The 22,820-nt window shown below is 48.9% G+C and overlaps 1 protein-coding gene across 1 annotated transcript in view; it reads left to right on the top strand.

Moving 5' to 3' along the window:
• BAG1 (BCL2 associated athanogene 1) overlaps positions 1–21,266 on the top strand; it is a 24,004-nt gene extending 2,738 nt beyond the window's left edge. Inside the window, exons 2-9 of the mRNA XM_015420713.1 lie at positions 2,181–2,375; positions 3,308–3,340; positions 6,507–6,635; positions 8,969–9,051; positions 10,526–10,639; positions 12,568–12,675; positions 18,137–18,199; positions 20,342–21,266. Of these exons, the coding sequence (XP_015276199.1) occupies positions 2,181–2,375; positions 3,308–3,340; positions 6,507–6,635; positions 8,969–9,051; positions 10,526–10,639; positions 12,568–12,675; positions 18,137–18,199; positions 20,342–20,431 (815 nt within the window). The 3' untranslated portion in view covers positions 20,432–21,266. The remainder of the gene's footprint in view (positions 1–2,180; positions 2,376–3,307; positions 3,341–6,506; positions 6,636–8,968; positions 9,052–10,525; positions 10,640–12,567; positions 12,676–18,136; positions 18,200–20,341) is intronic.
• Positions 21,267–22,820: the final 1,554 nt, after the last annotated feature.

Below are 22,820 nucleotides of genomic sequence, written 5' to 3'. Positions count from 1 at the left end.
TCCTCCTCATCCAGAAGCCCCACTGTTTCTCTGGATAGTTTCCTGCTCCGGATATATTTAAAAAAAATGTTTATTGTCTTGATCCTTTTAGCAACCCTCTACTCAAAATCTCTTTTTTTGCGTGCCTAATTATTGACTTGCATTTCTTTTGCCAGAGTCTGTGGTCCCTCCTGTTGAATTCCCTGGGGCAGAGCTTCCACTTTTTAAAAGAAGCCTTTTTACTTTTTCTAGCTTCCTTGACTTGTATTGTTAACCAGATACTTTCTTTTAGACTTGCTGCGCCTTTCCTCTCCTGTGGAACGCATTGTATTTGGGCTTCAGTTAGTGTGGTTTTCAATCGCTTCCAAGCATCCTCTAGGGATTTGACTCTTGTGTTTCCCGTTCCTTTTTACTATTCCCATCATTTTTGTAAAGTTCCCTCTTTAGGAATCAAATGTTAACCGTTTTGGACTTTAGGGGTAACTTTCCATTGATCTGAATGCTGAATTTAATAGCATTGTGGTCACTGTTCCTCATGACCTTTACATTGTTCATCTTCCTTTTTGTTTTTCCTTTTCCAATTAATCTTTGGCTTCTTTCACAGATTCAGTGCTCTTTGACAGTTTGTCTCTGATGATTTCAAACTCCTTTCAGAGAGTATCTTTTCCCAGCTGTATTTTTAACACATCTTCTGTTACTACTTGCAGTTTTTCATCTAGTTCTTTATGTTGCCTGTTAGTATCTTCATGTATTTTCTCAAATTCCAGCTTCAGTCTCTTCCTGTAGTTTTGATAGCTGCTGGTTCGCTTTCTCTGGAGCATCACATTTCTTTTGTAGGTCTGATCTGGTATTAGATACTATTTCTCTTTCTGTATCTGCTTGTTTCATCAGTTCTGCAGCGTTGAGATTCAAGCCCATGCACTATTGCCTTTGCTACTGAAGCTCCTGAAGGACTTTTTCTTTAATCCCCATAACTTCAAGAATTCCCCCTTCTAGTTTCTTATGTTGACCTCCCAGCTCCTCCGTTTTCTGCTCTAAACGAAGATACTTTTCTTTGTACTCCTTAATATTGCCTTCTAGCTCAGTACAGTATTACTGTTTGTCATGAAGCTTAGCAGTAACCTGTTCCAACACTGTAGTTATCTTATTTAATTCCTGCTGTTTAGCTTCCAATGCATTATGGCCAAATGATTCTGCAGATCTGCTCTTTAAGCAGCTTTCACTGCTTCCACCAACAGCAGCAATTCCGTTTTTGCTTTTATTGGCAAATCAAGTTGCATTACTTTTCCTTTGCTTTCATGTAACTATTTAGATGTAGAGCCGCCCATTCCCACGAGCCACCCCCTCAGGCACACTGAGCCGAAGCTGCCCATTCACACAAGCCACCCTCAGACACACGGGAGAAGAGAGAAGAGATTGGATTTATACCCTGCCCTTCACTACCCAAAGCAGTCTCAGAGCAGCTTACGAACTCCTTTCCCTCCCCCTCCCCACAACAGACACCCTGTGAGGCAGGTGGGGCTGAGAGAGCTCTGACAGAAACTGCTCTTTTCAAGAACAGCTCTTATCAGAACTAGGGCTTGCCCAAGGCCATCCAGCAGGTGCGAGTGGCGGAACCAACCCCAGTTCTCCCAGATTAGAGTCCACTCACTTAACCACGACACCAAAATGAGTGGGAGCTGCCCATTCCCAGGAGCCACCCCCGCAGGCACTTTGAGTGGGAGCCCCCCCATTCCTAGGAGGCACCCCCTCAGGCACACTGAAAAGAAGAAAGAAGAGACTGGATTTCTACCCCGCCCTTCACTACCCAAAGGAGTCTCAGAGCGGCTTACAAACTCTCCTTTTCCCTCCCCCTCCCCACAACAGACACCCTGTGAGGTAGACGGGGCTGAGAGAACTCTGACAGGAACTGCTCTTTTTCAAGGACAGCTCTTATCAGCACTACAGCTTGCCCAAGGTCATCCAGCCAGGTGCAAGTGGAGGAGTGGGGGAATCAAACCCGGTTTAGAGTCCACACACTTAACCACGACACCACAGGGGGGGGCGCTGCCCATTCCCCGGAGCCCCCCCCCTCAGAGGCGGCAGGGGGCGTTCACTGGCCCTTGACGGGAGGGGCCGATGCGGGCCTCACACGCCGGAGGCGCCGCCGCCGGAGCCCCGCTCCTTTTGTCCGCGTCCTCCGCCATTCCTTGCCCGGGGAGGGGTTCGCCTCAGCGGAGACCGAGCTCGGCGGGGAGAGGGGGCGCGGCAGAGGGATCCGGCCGAGGGGAGCGGCGCCCTCTTCCCAGCAGGTCCCCTCGGGCTGGCGGCGGCGGCGGCTTCCGGCCGGGGAGGAAGCGCCGCTGCGGGGCGGCCGGCGGAGGAGGACGCGGCCCTGACGGTGACCGTCACCTACGGTAAGGGCGGGCGGGGGCGCTCCGCCCGCAGGGACGAGGCCGGGCACCACCTGGAGGGGCTCCTGTGGCCTCAGCCGGCCGGGCCGCCTCCCCCTCGGCCGCCGCGGGGCAGGAGGCCCGGATGGGTCGTTCCCCCCCCGCCCGGGGGGCGTGTCCAGCAGGGCCGCGCGGGGTCCCGGTCCAGGTGGCCCCAGGAGGGGGGGCGGGGGGGGCGTCCAGGGAGGACCCGGGGGCGGGGTTGCCAGCCTCCAGGTGCGGGCTGGAGAGCGCCGGGGAATGCATCCGCTGGTCTCCGGACGACAAAAACGGTCACTTTGGGGTTGTTGTTTTTTTTTTTTTTACATTCCTTGACATTTATTTCAATCCTTTTATTCATGTAAAGCATTTATTCCGTTTCTCCTGGGGGAAAAAAATGGCTGCTTTGGAAGACGGGGCTGTACGGCATTGTGTGTCCCCCCCTCCCCCCGCGCACAGGCTCCACCGTCAAACCCCCAGGTGTCCCCAAAACCCAGAGGTGGGAAGGCTGCCTGGAGGGGAGGCTTGGTCAGTCGCAGTGATCAGGGTTGCCAACCTCCACCTGGGGCCTGAAGGTCTACCATGATTACAGCGCTGCTCCAGAGGACAGATATCAGTTGCCCTGGAGCCAGTGGCTGCTTTGGAGGGTGGATTCGATGGTGTTGTGCCCTGCTGAGATCCCTCCTCGGGCACTGCCCCCAAATCTCCAGGAACTTACCAGCCTGGAGTTGGCAACACTAAGCAATCCCCCCCCCCATAGACTCACCTTGGACCCCGCTGGCCCTGGTTCTTGTGGAGGTGACAGGGAGGAGAACCCCGGCCTGGCCGGGCCCATCGGCACCCATTCCCTGCTTGTGATGCTGATCAGTGCCCTAGATGGCTTTTCTAAGTCTTGTGAACACACAGACGATGATCTGGGAACGCGGCCCTGACGGTGACCGTCACCTACGGTAAGGGCGGGCGGGGGCGCTCCGCCCGCAGGGACGAGGCCGGGCACCACCTGGAGGGGCTCCTGTGGCCTCAGCCGGCCGGGCCGCCTCCCCCTCGGCCGCCGCGGGGCAGGAGGCCCGGATGGGTCGTTCCCCCCCCGCCCGGGGGGCGTGTCCAGCAGGGCCGCGCGGGGTCCCGGTCCAGGTGGCCCCAGGAGGGGGGGCGGGGGGGGCGTCCAGGGAGGACCCGGGGGCGGGGTTGCCAGCCTCCAGGTGCGGGCTGGAGAGCGCCGGGGAATGCATCCGCTGGTCTCCGGACGACAAAAACGGTCACTTTGGGGTTGTTGTTTTTTTTTTTTTTACATTCCTTGACATTTATTTCAATCCTTTTATTCATGTAAAGCATTTATTCCGTTTCTCCTGGGGGAAAAAAATGGCTGCTTTGGAAGACGGGGCTGTAGGGCATTGTGTGTCCCCCCCTCCCCCCTCCCACAGGCTCCACCGTCAAACCCCCAGGTGTCCCCAAAACCCAGAGGTGGGAAGGCTGCCTGGAGGGGAGGCTTGGTCAGTCGCAGTGATCAGGGTTGCCAACCTCCACCTGGGGCCTGAAGGTCTACCATGATTACAGCGCTGCTCCAGAGGACAGATATCAGTTGCCCTGGAGCCAGTGGCTGCTTTGGAGGGTGGATTCGATGGTGTTGTGCCCTGCTGAGATCCCTCCTCGGGCACTGCCCCCAAATCTCCAGGAACTTACCAGCCTGGAGTTGGCAACACTAAGCAATCCCCCCCCCCATAGACTCACCTTGGACCCCGCTGGCCCTGGTTCTTGTGGAGGTGACAGGGAGGAGAACCCCGGCCTGGCCGGGCCCATCGGCACCCATTCCCTGCTTGTGATGCTGATCAGTGCCCTAGATGGCTTTTCTAAGTCTTGTGAACACACAGACGATGATCTGGGAGACCCAGGTTCGAACCCTCACTCTGCTCTCTAAGGCCTAACCTACCTCACAGGGTTGGTGTGAGGCTAAAAGGGGGGGGGGTGAGGTGAACAGTGTAAGCGGCTTTGGGTGCCCACTGTGGAGAAAGGTGAGGTGTAAAACAGAGTATGTAATAAAATAATAAAATAGCACAGCACAAATCCTCTCCCCGCCCAGGTTTGCTCTTGTTTCTCCTTAACAAAGTTCATAACGTATATAGGGTGACCCCTGGGAGGGTGAAGTTGACCATTTGGTGCCTGTGGGGGGCTCAGCAGTCGTGGATTTGCTCTGGGAAAAGAGATCCAGGCAGGCCTAGTTTTGGGGAGGGGAAGGTTTTGACTTATCGGGGACGGTTGGTGTAGTGTGAGGTGAGTGTTAGTTCAGTGTTGTGTAGTGGTGAGAGTGCTGGGTTAGGACCTGAGAAACCCAGGTTCAAATTCCCACTATTTCATGGACTCTTGCTGGGTGAACTTCGGCCAGTCACACAAACTCTGCCTAGCCTACTTCACAGGAGAGGAGAACAATGTTAAGTTACTTTCTGTCCCTGTTGGAGAGTAATGCAGTATAGAAATGAGAGCCAGTTTGGTGTAGGTGTTAGGAGCGTGGACTCTAATCTGGGAGTACTGGGTTTAATTCCCCACTCTTCCACATGTGGCTGCGGGTGTGACCTTGGGTCAGTTACAAGTTCTCTCAGAGCTGTTCTCTCAAGGACAGTTCTGGAAAGAGCTCTCTCAGCCCCACCGACCTCCCAGGGTGTCTGTTGTGGGGAGGGGAAGGGACAGGAGTTTGTAAGCCGCTCTGAGACTCCTTCTGGTAGTGAGGGGCGGGGTATAAATCCAGTCTCTTCTCTCCTTCTCTTCTTAAACAATTCCGATTTACTGTCGATCCCACTGGGTGACCTTGATCTGATCACTGGGTTGGCTCTAGTAATCTATCCGCAGCTGGTGGGTGTGGTTCTTTTCTTTGTTGCTCTTAAACCCCCCCCCCCCCAAAGTCCTTTCTGACTCTGAGGACATTGAGAAGGGAGGCCACGGGAGACCCTTGGGAGGGTTATGCATGCCGGTCAGGAAGCGGAAAGGAGTGAAACTGGCATTCTTGCGGCTTCTGTCTGCAGAGCTGCGCTGGGGGAAAAGGGCGGTCCCTCCCTCACTCCCAGTTCCCTGGCTCAGACCTCCCACCTGCATGGCTGTTAGTCCTGTTGGGTCACATGATTCCGAACACCCACTTTGTTGGGGTCGGAAGCAATGCTCCCTCTAAGCTGTGGAGCCCAGAGATCAAAAATTCTACTTTGTGGGCCACCAGCATTAAAGCTGTGAGGAGGTGACTTGGCTCCTGCATAAGTTAGTTAGCCATCCTTCCTGAGCTAAGAAAAACGTGTGAGCCGGAGGCTAAAAAAAACTGTGAGCTGGCTCACACTAACACAGCTTAGAGGGAACACTGGTCGGGAAGGATTTCTGGAGGAGGGGGAAGAAGGGACAGATCTAGGATGGCCAACTCTCGGTTGGGAAACACCTGGAGATTTTGAGGGTGGAGCCTGGGGAGGGGCGGGACCTCGGTGGGCTATAATTCCATAGAGTCCACCCTTACCAAAGCAGCCCTTTTCTCCCAGGGAACTGATCCCTGTAGTCTGAAGAACTGTCGTAATTCCAGAAGAGCCCCAGGTCCCACCTGGTGGTTGGCAGCGCAAGCAAAGTTCCATGGATCACGGGCTCCAACCCAGTCTCTCTCCGCGTGACCTACCTCAGGGGATGAAATATGAAGCTAAAATGGAGGGGAGGGGGAGCCACGCACCCTATTCTCTGGGAGGAAGGAGAGAATTAAAACTGCCAACCTAGCAGTTCGAAAGCAAGAAATTGCAAGTAGATAAATAGGTACTGCTTCGGTGGGAAGGGAACAGCGTTACGTGCGCCTTGGTGTTTAGTCATGCCGGCCACATGACCACGGAAACGTCTTCGGACAGCGCTGGCTCTTCGGCTTGGAAACGGAGATGAGCACCTGCATCCCTAGAGTCAGATTCTACTGGCTTTCGAGCAAGGGGAACCTTTACCTTTACCTAAATAAGCCATAAGGCTGCAGCTGCCGACTTCCTGTCTATCAGGCTGCTGTCACAAGCGCAGGGGCCTGACCAACGGAAAGTGGTCATCTCCATGCAGACTGGCTCAGGCAGCAATCTGGATTTTGTTTTCAAATTGTGTTATGATTGTGGCTTTCAGGTAGTGAAAAGCATAATCTTCGGATCGCTTCTCAAGAAGAAGACAGCCAGCCGACAGTACGTGACATGGCCCTCTTAATTGAGCAAGTAACCGGAGTTCCGCTTTCTTTTCAGAAACTGATATATAAAGGTATTTAACATTTGCATATTGGTTGATTGATAGCCCTCTCACTGAGACTTAAGGTGGATTGCAAAGTCATATGCATTAATGGTCTTCTGTATTAAGTATTAAATATCCGTGTGCAACTAGGTGAAGATTGATGGTGGTGGTGTAGTGGTTAAGAACAGCAGGCTCTAATCAGGACTCCTTTGCATGAAACCTGCTGGGTGACTTTGGGCCAGTCACAGTTCCCTCAGAACTCTCTTGGCCCCCACCTACCTCACTAGGTGCCTGTTGTGGAGGGAGGAAGCCTTGTAAGCCGCCTTGAGACTTCTCAGGGTAGAGAAAAGTGGGGTATAAAACCCTTCTCTCCTTCCCTCCGAACACTTACAGTAATATTTTTCATTATTTCATTCCCAGAATAAATTGCAGAATGTTTAAAACTCCAAAATACATATTGTGCGTGGAAAGGATTGTGGCTCAGCTGGTAGAATCTCTGCTTGGCACGCAGAAGGTCCCAGGTTCAGCCCCCAGAATCTCCAGTTGAAAGGGCCAGGCAGGAGGTGGTGTGAAAGGCCTCTTTCTGCCTGGGACCCTGGGGAGTGGCTGCCAGTCAGAGTAGACCAGCCTGACTTTGATGGACCAGGGGGCTGATTTGGTATAAGGCAGCTTCATGTGTTCCTCTGTCTGTTCATGAGGTCGGCATTTCTGTAGAAAAAATATCAGCTACACTGTTAATTCCTTCTGCTTTGGTTTTTTTAATTAGCAGTTTTCCTTGAGCACAGTTTGTATGAAGATATACCCAAAGCTGCCTGATACTGAATCAAAGCCTTGGTGCTTCAGTGTCGAGTCCTCTGGCTGGCAGCGGCTTTCCCGAGCTTCTGGCCCATGAAAGGTCTTCCCCAGCATCGGCTGCACAGAGATCCTTTCACTGGTGAACCTGGTGCCCAAATGCCAGGTGTGGGCTCAATCACTAACGGACAGCTCCACCCCAAACATGTGAAGCCGCCTAACACGGAGTCGGTCCATGTAGCTTAGTGTTATCGGCTCTTATGGCCCCCGGTAAATTCCTGCTTTAACTGGAGAGGGCCAGGAAATGATTCTGGAAGCTTCTGCGTGTTGAAATTGTGACCCACCAGCTGTATATTGTGCTCTTGATAGGTATTTGACAGTGCTCCTGTTTCTGCAGTCCCAAACAAGCAGTGGAAATGGAAACGTGTAGAAGCCCTGGCAGGCAGCTATAATAGCTTGTGGAATGAGTTTGATTTGATGGCTCACACTACGTGGGGGTGCTCAGTTTAATGCGTCCAACTCACAGTAGTAGATGTCATTTTAGAAGACAGCTGTACATTATTTCTGCTGCTGTCATATTTGAGCCTTTCTCTCTACCAATTAGGAGTGCAGACTCTAATCTGGGAGAACCGGGTCTGATTCCCCACTCCTCTGCATGCGGCTGCTGGTGTGACCTTGGGTCAGTTACAAGTTCTTTCAGAGCTGTTCTCTCACGAGCAGTTCTTGAAAGAGCTCTCTCAGCCCCACCTACCTCACAGGGTGTCTGTTGTGGGGAGGGGAAGGGAAAGGAGATTGTAAGCCGCTCTGAGACTCCTTCAGGTCATGAAGGGCGGGGTATAAATCCAGTCTTCTCTTCTCTCTGGAACATGCAAGCAATTTATGAGAGTCATTACTGGCTTATTCAGCTTGTTGAGAAATAACGTGGGAGCAAATCCTTGGAAATACTTAAGCGTCAAAAGGTTATTATTTAAATTTTTGTTCTAATTTTAATCACCTTGACGCGATTCATTGTTGCTCGGTGCTTCAGAAGAAAATACCTAATCTGGACATTAGCAAGCAAGAAACCCTGATATTTAATAATGGATTACAACAGTTCCGGCATGCTGCTTACAGGAGTGTTCTAACCACCAATGGCGCTCTTTGTTCTGATGTCACAATGTGGCTTGGGAGACCAAGATGTGTCAGCTCACCTGCTGTGATGGTGCCGAGAGCCTGGGCAACCGAGTCCTAAGAAAAGCTGAACAGGTCTTAACGTGTTTTGAGATCATGAGCAGTTTCTGTTAAAGTCAGCACCTTCCACGGAAGATTGGCTTGAACTATAACTTTTAAAATGCTCTACTTGCTCCATAGACTGACCTGCTACTGCCCTCTTGTATTTCTTTGTCTGCCATTTCTAACTAAAGAGAAGGACCATTGACGTGGAAACATTAATACTTAGGCCCTCTTTGGAGCAATACTCTGAAAAGAAGGCTATAAGTTTATGTAGGCCAACCACAGACCTTGAGAGAAGAGCTGTTTTGGAGTTGTGAAATAATGGTGTGAGATTTCTCTCCCCCCCCCCTCCCTTTTAGGAAAATCCTTGAAAGAAATGGAACAGCCATTGTCAACGTTTGGAGTGAAAAACGGTTGTAAAGTTATGCTGATTGGAAAAAGGGTAACTTTCACTTTATGATGGGCTATTTCATCTTATGGGTGTTCAGTCAGTGGCAGTGTAAAATATGTCTTGAGCAAACTGCCAGGCGTAAGCAGTTGTTCTTTCTTTCTGGATGGGTAGGGAATTTGATCCCCCACTGGACTGGAAACTGCTCTTTCTTACTTTTCTTGCTAACAGAGAGAAAGATAAAACAAAATGGGCTGTGCAGAGGATCAATAAAAGCCAGAGGAACAGGAGTGTCCCCTGTAGCAGGAACACCAGAGCGGAGCTTAGTTATGAATGTTTATCTGTTGTTTATGCACCCCAAGGTGGACAGGTTATTGCTGACATGGAATATAGACAGTGGTGGTTAGCTCAGGAGCGATTTGCCCTTTGGTCTTCCATGTTCTGTCCGTTGGTTGTGAGAGAAATGAGCAGAATGGGGCCTCCCACCTGCCCTGTCTTGGGCCAGCGGGAGAAGCTGTGCGGGGTGGCAGTGATGTTTGGTTACATCACGCACCTCCAGGCAAAAAGCCATATGTGATGTCAGCTGATGCTCCACAAATCACGTCATTTGAGTCCAAGATCACCTTAAGAAACCAACACGATTTTTAGGGCATGAGCTTTCAAGAGTCAACGTGCCCTTTGTTCGATCTGACACTTGAAGCGTACACCCTGGAAACCTTGTTGGTCTCTAAGGAGCTTCTGGACTCAAATCACCAGCCCGGCTACCCTCTGGAACTAGAAACTCTATGGTAATACCTTATTTGGGTTTCCCTCTTTCTTTACTTTGTGCATTTCCCATTCTCTTTTCTGTCCCCTTTGTTTTCTCCTTCCCCTACTTTTTTGGGGGTTCTTACTGACTTTCTGAAAGTCATACCCAATGCAATATACAAAGTTCTTGAGAACGATAAAGCAATTAATATAACAACAAAGTTATATAACGTCTGTTTCTCTGACTACTCTTGTTCCTGACTCTTTGTGCCTTTACGTTTCTGCCAGTTTTGAAATATTTGATCTCCCAAATAAAAATGATCCCCACAAATAAAAATGGTTCCGTGCAGAGCACAGTTCTTAGATGGTGTGTCCCCCAACTGCTGTTTTCTCTTGCACAAGGGGCTTAACAATTCTGTGGGTAGAATAGATAGCAGTGGTAAACTGTAGCAAACCTGTCTTCATTATGCTGTTTCTCTATTCAGACAGTAAGGTTGTTTTGTAAAGATGAGAATGATGAATAATTTTACTATGCAGAGACAGAGGCCAGGATCCTGAACTGGAATAATAATGGATTTCTAGTAGTCTAATCCTAAACAAAGTTGCACTCCATCTCTGGCTTCAATGAACTTCGAAAACCAGAACTGTTCTTAGGTTAGCTCTGTATATCTTTATTAAGTGTACTTTTTAAAAGTCTTAACATTTAGCGTAGTCTTCTCTTGTAAATGTTTGTAATCTTACGAATGTAAAAGGGTGTTATCTTTTTTTGAACATAACACAGAACAGTCCTGAAGAAGAGACTGAGTTAAAGAAATTGAAAGATTTGGAGAAATCAGTGGAGCAGATAGCCAAAAAAATAGAAGAAGTTAATAAAGAACTTGGAGGTATTCAGAAAGTAAGTTGCTTTTAGTTACAACATTTCACCTTCTTTATACTTTTCAACTGGTTGATAGAATAGCTTCTTAGTTTGTAATTAGTTATTAACAAGAAGCGGGACCCGTGATATTCGCGGGGGGAAATATTCCTAAAGGCTCCCGGCTGCAGAAGCAGCTCAGCAGGTAAGCCTTCTCCCCCCCCCCGGGCCCGCTGATTTCCCCCCCGGGCACCGGCAGCGAGGCCTGAGCGCCTCCCAGCCGCCGGGCCCGTCGCAGAGTTCCCAGAGTGTTCTCTGCACATGCGCAGGAAAAGCTCTTACTTTTGGGGAGATTTAAATACCCCCTGTACAGTTTTTAAAAATTTTCAGATTTTTCTGCACTCCTGGGGATTGCCCCGAGTGTGCAGGAAAATCTCTCTGCCCCCCAAGTGCCCTCAGTGTGCGGATTTAGATATCCGCACGGAAGGGGCAACTTGGCTGTTAGATATATAGATTTACTATTGCAGATGGTTGACCCGTCTTGATATTCTTTGTGCCCTTTCTTTCAAACACTTCAGAGCACATTCATGGACTGTGTTGAGGGCTTGCCTGGCCAGAAGCGGGTGTGTGTGTATATAATAGAGATTCAGGAGGTTGGGAAGGGGTAGGTAGATCTTTTGTTTTCTGACAAAACGACTATTCCTAATATTCACAGTAGTCACTTATCCACTGGGTTGGGAGTGTTTGTCTTACCCTTGTACATTCAGTTTTGTGGAGGTGTTGGAAAGTTAGGAAATCTCCATTCCCTTAAACTTTAGTGCATCTTCATAGACTTTCACCCAGCAGAGCTTCCCGGCTTAGTAAATCTGGAGCCATTTCAGTTCTATTCCGCCTGGGAATTTTTGCTAATGTCACCCTTTCGAAACCAAGGAGAATCATCTAGTCCAACCCCTTGTACAACACAGGAAATTCACAACTACACCCCCCACTCCGCCAGTGTTCCCTGCTCTGTGCCCAGAGGAAGGCAAAAAACCTCCAGGATCTCTGCCCAGTCTCACCTGGAGGAAAATTTCCCTTCCCAATCCCAACATTGTGATCAGCCTTACCCTGGGTATATAAGACAGGCCATGAGAGCCGAGCGGTGACTCATGCCTTCCTGCCCTCCCTCTCATGATCTGCCTAAATTCACAAAATCAGCATTGCTGTCAGATGGTCATCTAGCCTCTGCTTAAAAACCTCCAAAGAAGGAGCACCCACCACCTCCCGAGGAAGCCTGTTCCACTGAGGAACTGCCCTGTCAGAAGTTCTTCCTAATGTTTAGCTGAAAACTCCTTTGATCTAATTTAAGTCTGAGCACAACAAATCCCGTACATCAGGTTACCTTAGAGCAAACAATTATAGAATCATAGACTTGGAAGGGACCACAAGGGTCATCTAGTCCAACCCCCTGCACAATGCAGGAAATTCACAGTGGCACCTAGAAATTTCAGCAGTGATTTTATTGTGTGTTTTGGCAGTTTTCAGTGGAAATACAAAGCTTGGATCCAGCCAGTTTTTACACTGTTTAGGAGAGACAGGAAGGGGTCACCTTTGACTTCCAAAAAAGGCTATGTTTGAGTTCTTGAGACCTCGGTGGACAAATGCCATGTGGTCAAGATTGAATGAAAAAGCTGTTTAGATAGAACCCAAACTTTTAATTATTGCATCAGAATGTTTTGTTGTATGACAGAAAAATGAATGTGCACGGAATTCTTGTTGTTCTTATGCATATGCAGATTAAGTTTATGCCATTCAACGATGGTGGATGAATTCATTTCTCAATCAGCTGCTTTCTGTATTGGCTCCAATATTCCATTAGCTGTGCATAGTTCTGACAGTCCATTCTGTATCATTTATATAACGTATATAGCATGCAGCAAATAACGCTCTTGTACTCTTAAGTAAAAAAAAAAAATATTTTTTCTATGCAGGGTTTTTTAGCCAAGAATCTTCAAACCGAAGCTCTTAGCCAGTTGGAGAAGCGAATCAAGGGAACTGCTGAGCAGTTTATGAAGATTCTGGAACAGATAGATGCCATTGTGAGTGAATATTAACGGGTCACAGTCAATGTTCCCTCTAAGCTGTGGAGTCTGGTGAGCAAGAATTCTTCTCTGTGAGCTGCCGGCATTAAAGTTGTGAGCCGAGCAATTTGGCTGCTGCATAAATTAGTGTGCTCTGGAGCCCTCCTTCCTGAGCTGAGACAAAAATGTGTGAGCCGGAGGTTAAATGTGAGCTAGCTCACAGTGACTCAGCTTAGAGGGAACACTGGTCACAGTGGGCAGAAACCCCTGTGGTTGTCCTGATCATCTGTGTCTGTTGACTGATACGGGAAGTCTGTCCCAGCTGGTCCTTCTGGACGGTGCTGCAGCCTTTGATACCCAGGACCACAGCATCCTTCTGAATCACCTCACTAAGATGGGTCTGGACGGTTTCATGTTATGTTGGTTTTTCTCCCACCTCAGGTTCTTTTAAGGGGGCACTAGGCTTCACTGGGCCCGCTGGCCAACATTGCACGGGTGCTCTGAGTTCAGGGTTGGCCCTCTGTGCTTTTTAACAGCTGCAAAGCAAGTGCTCGTTCAGCCACAGTGGCTCCCAGCTAGGGTTGCCAGGCCCCCCCCCCCCTGGCCACTAGGGGGCGAAATGGAGGGGGCAGGGTCCAGCTGGGAAACCCCTGGAGAACTGGGGATGGAGGCTGGGGAGGACGGGGAACCTCAGTGGGCTACGATGCCATAGAGCCCAACCCTCCAGAGCATCAGTTTTCTTCCCAGGGAATGGATGTCTCTGTGGTCAGGAGCTGAGCTGTAATTCTGGGGGATCCCCAGCTCCTCCCTGGAGGCTGACTGCCCAACTCCAAACTGGTTTCTGTGCTGAAATCAAGGCCCAGTTTTTGCCCTTGTAAGGCCTGATGGCTGGGGGCCAGAATATCTGAAAAACTGCTGCCATCCGTACCTACCTACCCTGGATCTGAGGTCCTGTTGGAGGAACCAGCCTTAGGATAGCTTGTCTGGGACCCCCTGGAAGGGATTTGTTGTTGTTGTTGTTGTTGTTTTCTCACGACTGTGCCATTCCCTCCCCTCTGAGGTGAGATTGGTGCATCCCCCGTGGGCCTTCCCAACCAAGCCAAGGACTTTCCCTTTCCTGAAGGCTTTGGGACAGGACTGAAATATAGGATCGTGCTCATGCCGTGCCGTGCTAAAACCTCCTTTCTGCTGCACTAGATCGGCAGGTGCAGCAGCCAATGGGGAAACCACACACACACCCCACTCACCGGACATGTTCTGTATTTTCAGATGGCTTTGTAAGTGCGACAGGAAATTGTTTTATATTTTAATGGACGTGTTAGAATCATAGAATCATAGAATGTTAGAGTTGGAAGGGACCTTGCAGGTCATCTCGTCCAACCCCCTGCACTCTGCAGGAGCATAGCCGAAAGAGAGACCCACAACATCCCCGAAAGATGGTCGTCCAGCCTCCGCTTGAAAACGTCCAGTGAAGGAGCATCCACCACCTCCCGAGGCAGTCTGTTCCACTGCTCAACCACCCTTACAGTTAGGAAGTTTTTCCTGATATTTAGCCGGTAACAACTCCCTTGTAATTTCCACCCATTAGTCACTTTCAGAACCCACTGAGCAGAAATGTTCTATAAATACAGAAATAATGTGCTCTTGGTCCCTGAAAACAATATCAAAATGTAGCTTGCCTTTTTTTTTTTCAAATTAAGCATAGCTTGGCTTTGTAATAGGGTTGCCAGACCCGTTGGTGGAGGCAGGGACCCCCTCACACACGACTGGACCACCCCACAACCAATCAGCTGGCCAGCAGGGGGGAACTTATTCCGAAAAAGAGGGAGATCCATCCACCGTGCAGCAGTGTGTTGATGTCGCTGCCTACATGACCCGGGAGGGACATCGTCGCATCTGCGATGTTGGGGTGATGCTCTGGTATTTGGGCAAAAACTCTGTGGTAGAAGTCGAATTTAGTGTTTTTGCCCAAATACCTGAGTGTTGCCCCAATGCCCCGGACATGGTGACATCCCTTCTGGGTCCCATGGGCAGTGACATGGACACGTTGCGGTACGTCGGATGGGCCTCCCCGCTGTTCCCAGTAAGCCCCTCCCCCGCGCCAGTGGCCAGGAGGGACCTGGCCAACCCTGCTTTGTAACAACAGGATGGTGACCAGTGGAAGGTACCGATAATCAAATCTGGCTGCTTTTTCCATTGGAAACCTGTGAAAAGGAGACAGACTCATAGAGGAGAGGAGAGAAGAAGAACAGACAATGAAGGATTAAATACTCATCGAGTATTCAGTGTAACAAAATGACTTTTACCAGGGCTCCCCTGGCCCCGTTTCAGTCAAAGAAGCCTGTTAAATGCTCATGTAATTTAATTTCTCCCCTTTCTCCATGATATCCATACAATCGCCCTGTGAAGTAGGTTAGACTGAGAGAGAATGACCAGCCCAGGGTCACCCAGCAAGATTTCATGGCGCAGCAGAGATCTGAACCTGGGTCTCCCAGTTAGTAGTTACAAGGTGGTGGTGGTGGTTTCCAATAAAAAACTGGAGAGTTCAACTATTAAGTTATTTGCAGATAACCCAGCCTGCAGTCTTGTGTTCTGAGTAATGAATAGTTGGATGAAGATATAATTTAATAGTCCTTACTAAAATGACTATTAATTATGTCATATTTTGTAGTGCTGAGGGGGAGAGAGTGCGGTGGTTCAATGCAAGCCACAGTAGACGAAGCCATCCCATCATGGCTGCCGTTCGTTATCGGCCTCCCACAGAAGCGCTCACTGACATGCCCAGTGTTGAGGATGTTTTTTTCATCCTGGTGAGTAAATTCTGTGGGGCCAGATGACCTTTCCTGGTGAGGCCGGCCAGCCCCAGTCCCCTGCAACAGCATCAGACATGCGCCTGCTGCTGATTTTCAGTCCAGTTAAAAACATTGGCTAGGACTGTCAGAGGAGCTGTGGTGGCTCAAGTGGTTAAGGCTGTGGAAGGTCGGTAGTTCAGTAGTTCGAGACCCGAGTGTGCCGCATGACGGAGTGAGCTCCCTCCCGTCTCTAGTTCCAGCTCTTGCCAACGTAGCAGTTCGAAAGCAAGAAATTGCAAGTAGATAAATAGGTACCACTTCGGTGGGAAGGTAACAGCATTCCGTGCGCCTCGGTGTTTAGTCCTGCTGGCCACATGACCACGGAAATATCTTTGGACAGCGCTGGCACTTCGGCTTTGAAACGGAGATGAGCACCGCACGGACTTGACTGGCTTTCGAGCAAGGGAAACTTTTACTAGGACTGTCAGCCTGGTGGGAGGGGGAAGAGGCTGCATTTTGCAGAGGTGGGGATGGAGCTGTGCAGGAAGTGCGTGTGTGGGGAGGTGTGCGGCCGGCAATGTTGCGTAGTAGCAGCAGAAGGCGGCGGCGGCAGCATCCTTGATGTGCTGTGGGTTTGTTTGTTTTTTGCATTTGTGTGTGTGTGTCCCCATGCCTGGAAGTCATGGCAACCTCTGGCAACTCCTACCGGGGCACGGAGGGCGTTCAGAGAAGCGGCTTGAGAGTCTGCCTCTGGCCTCCCAGCCCTGGTATTCTCTGGAGGTCTCCCAAGTACTTGCCAGGGTCGATCCTGCTTAGCTTCCGAGACCTGACGAGATTGGGCTGGCCTCTGCCGTGTTCTTAATATATAATGTGTTGTACGGTAGACCTTCACCACTCGGTGACTTGCCATTGCATTCCAGTCATGTGTTGTGGTCCCCAGCTTGCCTTCATCACAATTCTATTATCTTGCTGTTGGGAGGCAGCAGACACCCACACACACCCCGCCTCCCTCCCGGTATTTGCAGATTTTGCCATTCACAGTGATCCCACCCATCCCTGTCTCCCCCTTCCCTGATGCTATAGCCTTGTGCCTGATTACTCTGAACTGAGCCCCATCCAACTGAATAATGCTTGCTCTCGGCGAGCATGCTGTCTTGCGTGCACTGACCTGAGAGTAAACAGGAACATCAGAAGAGCCCTGCAAGTTCAGACCAGTGAGGGTCCATCTAGTCCAGCATCCCGTCTCACACAGTGGCCAACTAGTTCCTCTGGAGGGCCAACAACAGGGCAGAGAGGCCGAGGCCTTCTTAAGAACATAAGAAGAGCCCTCCTGGATCACACCAGTGGTCCATCTAGTCCAGCATCCTGTCTCACACAGTGACCCTGAGTTCCACTTTCATGGCAGCTTCTAGATAGTTCTATCTACAAATTTGCACTATTCACTGAAATGTGTATGTGAGGAGGAACTTGGCGTTCCATTAAGTTTCGTGCTGCTCTCTAGAAAACTAGGCTGTGTCAGCAACACAACCTGGAAACGTCTTAAAAGCTTTAGCATCCATCGTAAGTGAGAATTTTTTTTGCTTTGGCAATTCTGTGCAACCTGACCTGGACGGTGCAGGCCAACCGGATCTCCTCAGAAGCTAAGCGGAGCTGGCTCTGGTTAGCACTTGGATGGGAAACCTCCAAGGGAGTTCAGGGTTGCTGTGCCCAGGCAGGCAACAGGGAAACCCTCTCTGATCGTCCCTTGCCTTGGAAACCTTGTGGGGTCAACTATAGGGGTTTCCCACCACCAATTCTGTGCAATAATTGTATGGAAACTGTAACAGTTCGAATGTTAGAGTCTAATGCCCCTTTAATACCAACATAATTTTAGTCAAGGTGTGAGCTTTCGTTTACATGCACACTTCTTCAAATGTATAAGGAGCAACCGGCGTTGTTTTTTTATTATTATTATTATCATTATTATCATTATTATCATTACCTTCGATTTCATATACCACCCTAACCCGCTTGGGGGTCTCTGGGTGGTTTACATGGGGAGGTGCTAAGCATATTACACCCTAACTTAAGCCACATTGTACTGGGGATGGGGCAGCCTACCGACACCCAGGTGGAGGCTGATGTTCCTTCGGTTTGGCTTGGCTCTGTTCCCGGCAGTCCATTGGCTGGATGTTCCTTCTGGTGCTCTGGCGGGCCGGCACGCGATTAACATCCTCCTCCGGCCTCGGCTGTGTCCCTCAGGCTCCGCCGCGCTCGTAGATGACGTCATCGCGCGCCTCCACCTCCGCTGACGACAGTCGCCCAATGTTCCTGCTGCTGGCCACCAGGGATCACTCCTCTGGACCTGCTGCTGCTGCATGCTGCCGCCGCATCGCCTCTGTAAATCCTCTGGGTCTAGACGATGCATGTAGTAATGAATCCAAACAAATGGCAGTCCTCCTTTGAGGCAGCTTCCTGTACTGCTGTACAGTAGCTTGTGGAGACTGCTAGCTGGGCCCTTGAACTGATTATTTAGTGAATTAAGATTATACAGTTGACTCTGTTTTGCTAATCATCCCCATGGAGTGCCCACAGTGGGCTGCAAATATTGTGACCTGACAGAACATTTCAGTGTGAATTTGGGTACAGGCCTCCCTCTGCTTCTTTCAAGACTAAGCAGGGTTGCGGTTTCATTTGTTTTGTTGCAGGCTTTCCCAGAGAACTTCAGCGACTGCAAACAGAAGAAGAAGGGGCTAGTGAAAAAGGTTCAGGTAAGGCCTGTGCTGAATGGGGAAAAAATTCGGACGTAGAACTCCCAGACTTAGAGGGGGATCTACATCATCTCTGGAAGAAGAGACTATTTGTAGTAAAGTGTCAAACAAAACGCTAGTATTTAGAGGGTTGCATTTGGATGGCAGATCTCATTAACAGAGAGTGGTGCTATTTAAAACAAACCTATATGCCTGCTTGTCTCAAGAATAAATAGCTCTATTTGTACCCTGGCAAGTGTTTAGGTACCCTGCAGTAAAAGACTGGAAATTCCTTTTAAAATCGGCCTGTTTGGTTTCCAGATGCGTAGCTCCAGGAAATGTGAGCACTGGACTGAAAATCAGCCTCTCTTTTTGCAGACTGCATTTCTCCATCCAAAGCATCACGGGCCACTTTTTAAGTTTAGAAAAGCTTAAAGAAATAGCAGTGCAGTATTAAAGGAAACGTTGACAAGAGGAACTGCAAGAGTCACGCTGCTGTGCTAACACATCATGTTAGAACAGGGGTCCCCAACGTGGTACCCGCCAGCATCTTTCTGGCCACTGAAGATCTGATTGGTTATGCCGTTCAAAATGACATTGTTTCAGTGGCAACTTGGATTTATTTAGCTGACCGGCTGAAGAAGTGAAAGGTCAGGTTGGAGGGAGCACCTCTTCCCCAACCTATCTCGTGATTGGTGGACTCTGGTTACTGGTGCCCCAGACCTTAGAAGCAAATTATTACAAAGTTATTTTGTGATTTTGTTGCTGTTGCTCAAAAGCTAATCAAATTCAACTCTAGGGGTTGGTGCTCATCTGTTTCCAAGCCGAAGAGCTGGCACTGTCCAAACTGAGGCGCATGGAACGCTGTTACCTAGGGCTGCCAGGTCTGGATTGGAAAATACCTGGAGACTTTGCGGGTGGATCCAGGAGAGGGCGGAGTTTGGGGAGGGGAGGGGCCTCAGCATGGTCCAATGCCACAGAGTCCCCCCTTCAAAGCAGCCATTTTCTCCAGGGGAGCTGATCTCTGCCAGCTGGAGATCAATTGTAAAAGTGGGAGATCTCCAGGCCCCACCTGGAGGCTGGCAACCCTACTGTTACCTTCCCACCGAAGTGGTACCTGTTTATCTACTTGCAATTTCTTGCTTTCAAACTGCTAGGTTGGCAGGAGCTGGGGCCAGAGACGGGAGCTCACTCCGCACCAGGGTCTCGAACTGCTGAACTACAGACCTTCCGGTCTGCAGCTCAGCGTCTTAACCCCTGAGCCACCACGGTCTATTTTGTGATTAGTCATTGTGGGATCTAGGCATTCCCAGTACTTTTGCGCCTGTGGACTCCTCAGGAATTCTTCTGACATGGGGTGGTGGGTGTGACCACAAAAACGGCTGCTCCAGGAGGTGGAGCCCAGCACAAAACGTCATGGGGGTGAGGTCGCGCATAACTGTTATAGCAGCGCTTCAAAATTTCAGGCAGAAGTTGCTCAGCACAATGCCTTTTAAAACGAGCATACGTTTAAAGATATTTTCTAGCATACACAAAGGTTACTTTCATTCATGCCGGGTAGATCTTTGGGCTCTGGTGGCAGCTGCTGCTGCTGAAGCAAGTTTTTTAAAAAATCTGCACAACCAATCAGATCTCCAGTGGCCAGTCAGAAACTCTGCTGGCCACGAGCCCCACCTGGCCCTAAGGGAAAGGTTTCCCTTGCTTGAAAGCCAGTCGAATCCCACTCTAGGGGGCGGCGCTCATCTCCGTTTCCAAGCCAAAGAACCAGCACTTTCCGAAGACTTTTTCCGTGGTCATGTGGCCAGCGTGACTAGACACTAAGGCGTACGGAACACTGTTGTCACCCACTACCTATGTATCTACTAGCAATTTCTTGCTTTCGGACTGCTATGTTGGCAGGAGCTGAGGCCAGAGAGGGGAGCTCACTCCGTCACGTGGCACTCGGGTCTCGAACTGCTGGCCTTCCGGTCTGCAGTTCAGCGTCTCAGCTTGGTCAGGGCCAGGAAAGGTGTCAGTGGCACCACGTTTGGGACCCCCGGTCTAATTCAGTAATATGCTGGGGTTTGTTCTTGCCACTTTTCCTATGGTAAAAATATCACTCTTAGTTTTTTATCTATAGTCTTCGGTTAAATCTCCCATTTAATTCTAGCATTTTGTTTTCAGGCTTTTCTTGCCCAGTGCGATACAGTGGAAGGAAGTATTGGTCAAGAAATGGATAAGCTACAGTCGAAGAACATGGCTCTGGCAGAATGAGGCACTCCTTTAAGTAACTAAAAAGAAATAATTGCTCTGTGAGCAAGAAGAAGAGTTTGCTCTTGATTTTGGAGCACCTGTGTTAGTGTTCAAAATTTTATTTTACGCAGAGTCCAGTAAAATTATTGCATGTTGGTCATTGCTCGCTGGTCGGTGTTCACTCCTTAAAGCTCTTCTTTCCACAAAAATTCTGCAGTGGTTCTTTAATATATTCAAAACCTGCCTTTGTGTGGTCAGATATGCTTCAGCAAACTAAATGTTGCATTTTATAAACCATTCAGAGCAATAAGGAATGTAACTATGATGCTGTTGAGTTCTTCTATGTGTATTCGGATGTAGGAAAGATTTAACTGCGGCCAGGATTCTGTCTGTCTGACTTTCAGAATGCCTAAATTGGAACGTACTGTTAAGATGTCCTGTACTTCAACTAGTGGCTGTACATCAGTAAGCTTGATCCTAATCTGTACGTGATTATGATACACAGTTTTGAAATCTCAAGTACACTTTCCCTTGGAACGATGGTGGAAATCTAAGTGGGTCAATTCATCATGTCAAATAACTTGGACGATCCATCATAAAGAATTTGCCAAATTCTTTCAGACTTTTCACCTCCCATCGGGGCCATAACACTGGCTTTTAAGGCCGAAATGGAATTAATTTCTTACAGATAAGTATTTATTGACTATGACAGTAGTGGCAGCACATGTTTCCAACATACAGCTTTAAATGCGCATAGGTCTTCAGGATCTCACTAATGACAGCTGCCATTTGCTTGTTCTGACTTGGATGGCCCAGGCTAGCTTGATCGCATCAGATATCATAAGAACATAAGAGACGCCAATGTTGGATCAGGCCAAAGGCCCATCCAGTCCAACACTCTGTGTCACACAGTGGCCAGAAATACCAGTGCCATCAGGAGGTCCAGCAGTGGGGCCAGGACATTAGAAGCCCTCCCACTGTTGACCCCCCCCCAAGCACCAAGAAGAAGCTAAGCAGAGTCAGCCCCAGTCAGTTCTTGGAGGGGAGACCACCAAGGGACTCCAGGGTTCTTATGTAGAGGCAAGCAATGGCAAACCACCTCTGTTTGTCTCTTGCCTTAAAAAACTCCAAGGGGTTGCCATAAGTCGGCTGTGATTTCATGGCGTTTTGTACCACCAAGTGTGTCTCCAAGCACTTAAAGCCTAGACTTAGCAGCTTGCCAGTGTTCTTGCTTTCCCACAACCATGAATATAGTTATGCCAACGTGAGACATAGTGCAGTATGGCTGGGCGCAGCATAAGGGGCACCAGATGAAGTCAGGGATCAAAGAGAGCCTTAGCTAGGAGAGAGAGAAGCCAGGAGCTCAAAACAAAGCAAGGATGCATTTTTTTGGAAGCAGAGTTGCAGAAATGGGTGTTTACCTTGCTGTAGGAAGAGCTTCTCCGTGGCTAGCAGAAGCTGTCACTGTACAGAATGGAAAACAAGATACTGAGTTTTGTGTGCATAATGTAAAATACGCTGTCAGTGTGTTTTGCATCCTCTTTGAAGTGTTGTGCTAGGTTGCTTGTCATTTTTTAAAGATGAGATTTACACCTGTATTTCAAAGCAATAATACAACTAGTGAAAAAACAGTTCCTTGTAATTATGGAAAAGAACGTCAGGAACGGAAGGCAGGCAAACCTAGATTTTTCCTTCTGCAGATGTATGCCCTTCTGTTCAAATATTGTATCAGACACTTTCAGCGTCACACATTGTCAGCATCTTCCCTCTGTTGCCTTACTGTTTGAAATATGTTTGCTTGTATTATGGCGTTCATGGGAAATGGGTTGCCTTGTGTGTGCATTTTCACCGTGGATGGGTGACAACTTCAGAGCAGGTGATGCTAACATGAGTTTCTTCTAGAGATGCAGAGTAGCTCTGGATGAACCGATATTTCTCTGTACCTATATTTTATTTTGCTCTCACAGATGTGTTGAGTTTAAAAGGATAAGCTGTTAAAGATGTTCGATGTACAAAGGGTTCCATGGCTACCAAGTTTTTGAGAAGTCATATTTTACTATTGCAAAGTTTTTAACTTCTCTCAGCGTTCCTCTTGCTTATTTCCCCATATTACAGATGGGGAAATTGAGGTTAACATATGAATGGTTTCATCCACACACTCATTTCATTGAAAAGACTGAGAGAGAGGTCAACTGAGAGGCAGGTCATCTGTGAACAAATAAATGTTGCCCTCAATATCTCATCTGTAAAATGGGATGGTTTTTTAAAATTGAAACATTTAGTAGTTTGATTACTAAAATCCTGCTCTCCTTTTCTGTAATGTAAATCTGGAAAACATGGTTTTTACTTGATTGCAAATCAATCTTAATTTAGCTTTGACCGTGTATGGATATTGCGTTATTGTGCAACA

The sequence above is a fragment of the Gekko japonicus genome, unplaced genomic scaffold, assembly GCF_001447785.1.
Source record: "Gekko japonicus isolate JY-2015 unplaced genomic scaffold, Gekko_japonicus_V1.1 scaffold438, whole genome shotgun sequence".
In the NCBI taxonomy this organism is placed as follows: domain Eukaryota; kingdom Metazoa; phylum Chordata; class Lepidosauria; order Squamata; family Gekkonidae; genus Gekko; species Gekko japonicus.
Note: the sequence above shows the minus strand (reverse complement) of the source record. Positions and strands in the feature narration are given on the sequence as shown.